We start from the raw sequence: 8,152 nt of genomic DNA, 5'->3' as shown, positions 1-8,152 counted from the left end.
TTGGGAGGCTGAGGTGAAAGATTGCTTGAGCCCAGGAGTTTGAGACCAGCCTGGGCAACATAGTGAGACCCTGCCTTTCCAAAAAAATGATGTATAAATTAGCCAGGTGTGTTGGCATGCACCTGTAGTCCCAGCTACTCCGAAGGCTGAGGTGGGAGGATCACTTGAGCTGGGGAGGTCAAGGCTGCAGTGAGCCTTGCACTCCAGCCTGGGCAACAAGAGCGAGAGTCCACCTCAAAATAAATAAATAGATAAACATCTTCAGTGGAGGTAACTCAACTCAAACTTAAAGGAGTGGACACAATGACTAAGAAAATGAATAACTTTTTAAAAAGTTTTATTTCAAGAACTTTGTTTTTTACTGGTATTTCAAAAAAAGGTGGGTCAAAGTACAAAAAAAAGTCAGTTGAATAACAGCACAGGTTTAGAAATCACAGCAGCAGAAGCAATGTACAGACAGCACAGACAAAACAACCCAATGTATGCAATTCTGTTCAGTTTCTTTGCTTATTTTAAGTATTTTTTTTTTTGCCTCCTGTACAAAATACATCAAAGCATGCCATGAGATCAGAAAAAGAAAAGAGTTTAACAAATGGTTACAAGAAATAGACTCTGTACAAGAGGAGATAATGTTTCTTCCCCCTACCCCCCACCCACCAGCCCTGCTTCCTCTCTTCTTGCTCTGCTTTAGGTTAAATTATTCTGAAGACAGTTCACATCCAAGTCAGCCTGGTCACCTTTGCCACCCTCAAGTTTGGGCGACATGGAGTTCTGGATGTTAAATGACTCCTCCTCTTTCAGGCAGGATTTGAGAGCCTCCTGGATTTTGTGGGGAGCACTAGGATCATCCTGGAAGAGGGAAAAAGTTGGGGTGGGGGAAGACAATGCATATAGCAATCAAATAATAATATCAGGTTTTTCTATCTGGCTGAAGGAAGCATCACTGAAACAAGGAAAAAGCTCCAAGACTTGAATTAACTAGAAGGAACCAACGTAACTCATTAGCAGCAACTTTTTAGGAAAGTCATCCTTAAAAGCAATGGCCAGGCAGAGAGGAAAACTTGACAGTAATCAGTTTACAAATACTTTTAATTTGGGCCATGTCCAAGGTTTTCTCTTGAACAGAGATCGGGAAGAAAGAGTCCCTTGGCCCAGGTGCCTCTATAGCCTCATGTGTTGATGAGCTCTGCGTGGCCTGCTGAGCCTGGCCTTCCTCTGACCTTCCATCCTGTTGAGTTTTGCTTTCACAAAGATGTCTTGGTCAGGCAACATGTCTCATCAGTGTATACGGTGGGGTATGCATAGGACTGGTAAAGTACAGAACTGCTCCTGGCTATGCTAGGGGCCTCTCTCCCCACAGTAAGAGCATGTCCTCTGAGTAGAGGTCAAAGATGTGTCAGCCTCTCATTGTCACAAGTGAACTTGCCAAAAGGTATGTCCTCAATCCAAGCCCGAATGAACCTGGCTGCCTCAATGGCTTGCCACACTCTGCATCACATGATATTCGCACTGCTGATTCTAATGTAATAATCCATGTATATTGCCTACAGCCCTGTGACAAGCTGTCTCTGACAAACTCCTGAACCTGAGATGAATTTGCATTTTATGTATATATGTATGTATGTATTTATTTATTTATTTTTGAGATGGAGTCTCGCTGTGTCGCCCAGGCCAGAATACAGTAGCGTGATCTTGGCTGACTGCAATCTTGAACCTCTTGGGTTCAAGGGATTCTCGTGCCTCAGTCTCCCCAGAACTTGGGATTATAGGCGCTCGCGACCATGCCTGGCTAATTTGTATTTTTAGTAGAGATAGGGTTTCGCCATGTTGGCCAGGCTGGTCTCAAACTCCTGGCCTCAAGTGATCCACCCACCTCGGCCTCCCAAAGTGCTGGGATGACAGGTGTGAGCCACCACACCAGCCTGAATTTGCCTTTTAAAGGTTCTCAGGAAGCCCACACTAGCACGAAGTCCTCCAGGTCTACATTCTGCACATTCAGAGAACTTCTGTGGCAACTCTTGCTTTACTCATTTCCTTTAGGACCACCTAAGGGGAATATACCTAGTACTATTCAGTGGGCTTCAGTTCTTTCTCTGGTGCCCCAAATAGCTGTTGTAAGTGCTTGGAACTCTGCTGATGGAAGAGGGTGTGTAACCACTAAGGCACATTCATGGATGGCAAGAAGGTAGAGAGTGTCCTAATCTGACTAGCTAGCTAAGGCCATTCTTGCTTCAACCACTACCAAAATTCAAGATTACCATCATGCGTAAGGACCAGGGTGTTCTCCACAGAAGTCTGGTGAGTCCCCGTCTGTGCTGCCTGCTACTGAGTTTGACCCATAACAGCACTAGGTTATGGGAGTGATGAGTTGGAAAGAAAGTAGGGAGAGACCCCGGGCTTTCCATGGTGCTTGTACACACAGGACACCGGGGCATCCACGAGTTCTGTGCATACGGACGTCACTGCCAGCTGCCCAATGCCCACAGCCTCACTCAGTGCTTCTCCAGAGGCCCAGATTAAGGAGGACAATTTAGTAGAGTTTCAAAGACTTCACACATGATTTATAGACAGGGGAACACGTGTTTCTTTTCCCAATGAGACAAGAACAAGACAATGAACTTCATAGAGTACTGAGGCATACGTGAGGCAAGGCAGCTGCACATAGCATGTGCAGCCAGTTGAACGGTCAATCACTGCTTAGAATCAGAAAACACTGTGCAGCGACATAAATGTCCATCTGCTGAGACAGAAAGATCTCCATGATACACTGATTGAAAAAAAGTAAGGGGTAGAACATATGTATAGCAAAATCTCATTTATGTTTCAAAAGTATAGATATAGGTGTGTGTTTGTGTGTATATATATACACACACGTGTGTACTTTATGGAGAGGGAAGTGGGGGTGAAGTAGAGCTGCACTTTTTTATTTCGTGTACTTCTGTACTGTTTGGGGGAAACCATGGGCATGAAAGCTTGAGAGCTGAGCTAACACTATCGTTATATAGGATGGACTTTGAATCACATTAAAATCTGAAACAGGACAAGAGGACCTATACTCACCTCTCCTCTTACAAGGATACAACTTGCTTTTATGTCTTTCAAGATAACCTCTCACCCTCAACTCCTTCATCACATATTCTTTGGGGGCATACAGGGGTACAGAAACATTCTCATAATGTGAAGAAAAGTGGACTAAGTGACTCCTCACAGACTCAGGTCTCAGAGCTCTGATGCCATGAAGGTGGGCTCCCAGATTAAACCTGACCCCTCGAGGGCTCATGAGGTCCAGATTAGAAAACTGCCTTCTGAGCCAAGGGATGGAAGAAGCATATCCCAAAAGCAAGAGATATGCAAACAGCGCTGTTAGACAAGCTGAATACCTCCAACAAACACAACAGGCAAAGGAATGTCTGCACCAAGATGGGGCTCTCCTAACCCAGGTGTTTGCTCTAGAACTTGATCCTATTAAGCCAAAGGTAGCTGAATTCCACAGCAGGTCCAACTGCTTTTGACTTAACAGAAGTACCTCATCACAAGGGAGCTGGATCAACATCCGGCATAAGTTTCTAGGAACCACTGTGGACTCGCTGCTCCCAGCCTTCAACCCCAGCAATATGGGCACCCTTCAACCCAGGGGTCATGTGGGTTCAGGTCTGGACCCCACTGGTCAGAGGCAAACGTCTATTGGAGGAGGGTGGGCAGTCAGTGCTTTAACAAATACATGCAAGAGGAGAGTCTGGGAAGTGAGAAAGAGTTAAATAGGAAAAAACAAACAAACAAACAAAAGCACAGGGGCATCAATGGAGAAACCCTAGTAATAAACTGGAATCCTGGAAAGTCTGTCAAATCTTAGCACAACCCAAGTTACCCCCATGGTCTCCACAGCACCGTTGTGGGGACCACCAAGGCAGCCCAGTGTTGGGGCAGCTGCCCTGGGTTTCTGGTGGCTTCATTCACGCAGTGTGCCTGGAGCGCCTGGAGCTTCCTACACTCTCCGTGCCTCCTGACATACCCTTCAAGGCTGGTTGCTCAGCTACACAAGACACTCACACAGACTCAGCCTAAGGCCGGCCAGCTACAGAGCCGCACATCAGCCTGAGGGCAGAGAGGAGCGGAGGAGGGAAGGAGGTGCCACTGGCACAGATACCAGCCACTTCCCTGTCACAGGCCCAAAGCCCCAGATGTTTTTGTTTGCAATCTTTTCAGAGTGTGGCTGGTAGAGGTGATTGAAACAGTGTAGGAAATTGACCTGCTCAACCTATTTTGCTTATATAAAAGAAATAACGCCTCCATGAAAATAAATACAACTCTCCAAAATTTTAGAGAACACCAATACCAGCAAGGAGTTTGGGGGCGGGGAGAGAGGGGTGGGGAGAGGCCACAAGGCAGGCTGGACTCCGGTGCCCCCTCGTCTCTCCTCCCGGCTCATCTGGAGGATTTCTCACTCTCCCCGGCTGCTGGCACCCCTTGGAGGCAGTCAGTGTGGCGGCTGTAGCAGTGAGCAGGGCTTCACTTCATAAACAAGTGGCAACAGTGTTCATCAGCAATGCCCACAAGATCTTGAATATGACTAAGTTTGACCTTTGGGTGAGGTGGAGAGAATTAGAGATGAAGGTAGAAAATCCACTAGTACATTTCCTGCTGGATAGGAGAGTCACCCCTCACATCCACAGTGCTTTCAGAGAGGAGAGGATGATGTCCCCTTGGGCACAAGCTGACAGAAAGACACCAACCTCAATCTCCTTGGAGTCTGGGTATTCGGTTGAAAAAAGAAAAAAAGTGGGGCTGGGCGCGGTGGCTCAAGCCTGTAATCCCAGCACTTTGGGAGGCCGAGACGGGCGGATCACGAGGTCAGGAGATCGAGACCATCCTGGCTAACACGGTGAAACCCCGTCTCTACTAAAAAATACAAAAAATCTAGCTGGGCGAGGTGGCAGGCACCTGTAGTCCCAGCTACTTGGGAGGCTGAGGCAGGAGAATGGTGTAAACCCGGGAGGTGGAACTTGCAGTGAGCCAAGATTGGTCACTGCACTCCAGCCTGGGCGACAAAGCGAGACTCCGTCTCAAAAAAAAAATTAAGGCATCAGCCTCAAGATCTAAGAGGAGCCAGGAGAAAACCAGAGCCAGATCTTGCTTCCTAAGGGATGGCTTGAGTGCTGCCTTGGCCACCCCATCACCCCGTCTCAGGCACAGCTCACCATGGCCAACACCCTCACCCGCCTCGTAGCTGACCCCCAAGCCCCATGCTAGATCACCACTGCCTGTGGCCAACCACCCACTGTGGCAGACCACCACTCTTCTGTGGCTGACCACCCCCTGCTCTGCTGTTTTCAAGGCTTGCCATCTTCTCAACTAACGGTCAGTGGCAGTGTTCAGGTACAAAAACCTCACTTTCCACAAACCTGGATCAGCCAAGAACAAGAAACCTTTGCACTGGGTGTGTAGCCAAGCCCTCCAAGAGGAGCTCTTTCTTTTCACTCTCTGGGAAGAGGAAAGGTGTCTGAAGTTATGGTACCAGAAATACAAGGGTCAGAAACTTTCCTAAGGACGCTTGCACTCTGTCAAGCAGAGTGGGAGGACTCTGTCCAACCGTGGACAGTGAACATGCTGACTACAGGAGCTCCCGCCGTGGCAGACCTGCTGCCATCTGCAGGATGGCAGATTGGCCAGTGGAACCGAGAGCCCCCATAGCAGGCCATCACTCACTAGTATTCAGCAACTGCTGACTGTGTGCATGTTACTGAAGAGGGCAGGGTAATGTGCTCACCGAGAAGAGTGAGCGAGACTCTGTCCTGCCCTCAGGGTGCCTACATCTCTGTGGGTTGATAAACACGGTGACCAGTCTTAGAGTTTATAAGACATAGTGTTTCCTTGGTTATAATGTTCATCTTGACCTTACTTGTTGTATCTTGGTACATACCAAGTGAAACAATCTGTTCTTTTTCTACCCTTTACATCAAAGTCTTTAAAAAATTATCCTAAGTTTACCTCTTTCACTTCATATTTAAATTCACCCATTTACTTCTCCTGTACTAGGCCAAGATTTCCTATTCTGGGGTTTTGTGAATGAGGCCACACATTTACTCTTATTCTCTCTTCCCCCTTCTGGGGCTGCAATTTCCCCATCTATAAAAGGAAAAAGGCCAGTCATGGTAGCTCACACCTGTAATCCTAACACTTCGGGAGGCTGCGGTAGGATTATCACTTGACCCCAGGAGTTTGAGACCAGCCCGGGCAACATGGCAAAACCCCATCTTTACAAAAGTTAAAATAATGAGCCAGGTGTGGTGGCACATGCCGGTAGTCCTAGCGACTCAGGAGGCTGAGGCAGGGGTATCACTTGAGCCCAGGAGTCTAGGTCTGCACTGTGTAATGTGGTAGCATTAACTACCTTTTAAGAGCTCTGCAGCTGCAAGTGGCTAGTGGCTGTTGTAGTAGACAAAGCAGATATAGAACACTTCTATTTCACAGAAAGTTCCACTGGACAGTATTGGTCTAGATTGCTGAGGCTCCTGTGAGGTCTGACACTCTATGGTGCATGATTTCTAAGAACGTCTTCTAAATTTCTTCTTAAACTCCATTGCTTCAGTCTGCAGTCTCAGTTTAGCTTGTTTATCTGTGTAATAATCTGTGTAAAAATGCGTTTATCTTGAAGTATGGAACCTGCATTATATAGAGAATTCTAGGATTTGGATGTGGCACGATTTGGGATTTGGATGGTTTCTGCCTTGTTTTAGAAATTCTCTCTAGTATTTTACAGGTCAGTCTAATCCAGGCAATACACTAGGCCAGAGTCTTTAGAAAATGGTCTATTGGGATCTTTTATTGGATTTCAACTGATATTTATAAGCCCATCCTCCTAAGAACAGGATTATTCCTAGACTTAAGGCTCTGCCAGTGTTTTGTTTTCAGGCCTTGGCCCTAACCAGCTGTGTATAACCCTGCCAGTTCTTAGGGTCTTCAAATAGCAGCAAGGACACAGAACTCTTTCCACCCATCCCAAAAAGCAACCACCATTTGCTTCACTGACCATCATGAAATTCCTCAGCAGTGAAAGCAGAGCCTTTCTCCTTGATATGGAAAATAAGACAATAATCAGACTTCTAAAGCATAGATGAAGCAAAAAGTCATGAGTAATCCTAGAAAAAGATCTTCTCAGCCAGACAGGTGGCTCACGCCTACAATCCTAGCACTTTAGGAGGCTGAGGCAGGAAGACCACTTGAGGCCAGGAGTTCGAGACCAGCCTGGGCAACACAGTGAGACCTCATCTCTATAAAAATTTTAAAAAGAAAAAGACCTTTTCTATTTAAAATTCTGCTTGTCAAATAAGTGATACGCCATCAAATGCTTATTCCCACCTCTGTTGCCCAACCCAGTTGCCCTAGGCTGACCTCCAGAGCTCTCTGGGGATTTCATACTTTGAAATAGACACCAGACATGGGCCAGGGGCCAAAGCATGCATAAGAGGAGAGATGTGAAGAAAACAAGTTACCTGACAGATAACGTTATCATAGTGAGCCAAGGCACGGGCATGGGGGGAGGAGGTACGGGGAGTGTTGCAAAGTTTCCTTACATTTGGGTGAGAGCCCTCGGCAATGGTGGAGAGGGAGAAGTTATCATTGTGGAGCTCAGCTGGGGTCCGGAATTTGCTGATTAAGAGAGAAGAGTGAAGGAAAAATGTAAGTGAAATAATCACGGCAAAACATGACAATGTCTCAGCTTCTGGATCGAATACTGTATTTTGGCTGGGCGTGGTGGCTCAACGCCTGTAATCCTACCACTTTGGGAGGCTATGGCGGGCAGATCACTGGAGGTCAGGAGTCAGATTAGCTTGGTGAACATGGTGAAACCCCATCTCTACTAAAAATACAAAAATTAGCTGGGTGTGGTGGCATGCACCTGTAATGCCAGCTACTTGGGAGGTTGAAGCAGGAGAGTCATTTGAACCCAGGAGGCGGAGGTTGCAGCGAGCCGAGATCGTGCCACTGCACTCCAGCCAGGCCAACAGAGCGAGACTCCATCTCAAAAAAACAAACAAACAAAAAAAACCAAATACTGTATTTCTTTCTTTATTAAAAAAAAGTATTGGTAAGTGCAGAACTGTGCCTAGTGCTGGTTATCGGTTTTTTTTTTTTTTTTTTTTTTTTTTTT

The 8,152-nt window shown here is 46.6% G+C and overlaps 1 protein-coding gene across 5 annotated transcripts in view; it reads right to left on the bottom strand.

The window, feature by feature from the left end:
- Nucleotides 1-320: 320 nt before the first annotated feature.
- The window catches only part of CSPG5 (chondroitin sulfate proteoglycan 5), a 19,449-nt gene continuing 11,617 nt past the window's right edge, over nt 321-8,152 (bottom strand). For 2 of the 5 annotated variants that reach the window (XM_023231822.1, XM_023231825.1), the window contains exons 4-5: nt 7,494-7,650; nt 321-849 (exon numbers count right to left, since the gene is read on the bottom strand). In XM_023231822.1, coding sequence (XP_023087590.1) covers nt 688-849; nt 7,494-7,650 — 319 coding nt within the window. In that variant the 3' untranslated portion in view covers nt 321-687. The remainder of the gene's footprint in view (nt 850-7,493; nt 7,651-8,152) is intronic. The other 3 variants (XM_023231823.1, XM_023231827.1, XM_023231824.1) reach the window with 2 other exon arrangements.

This window comes from Piliocolobus tephrosceles, chromosome 2 (assembly GCF_002776525.5).
Source record: "Piliocolobus tephrosceles isolate RC106 chromosome 2, ASM277652v3, whole genome shotgun sequence".
Taxonomy (NCBI): Eukaryota; Metazoa; Chordata; class Mammalia; order Primates; family Cercopithecidae; genus Piliocolobus; species Piliocolobus tephrosceles.
Note: the sequence above shows the minus strand (reverse complement) of the source record. Positions and strands in the feature narration are given on the sequence as shown.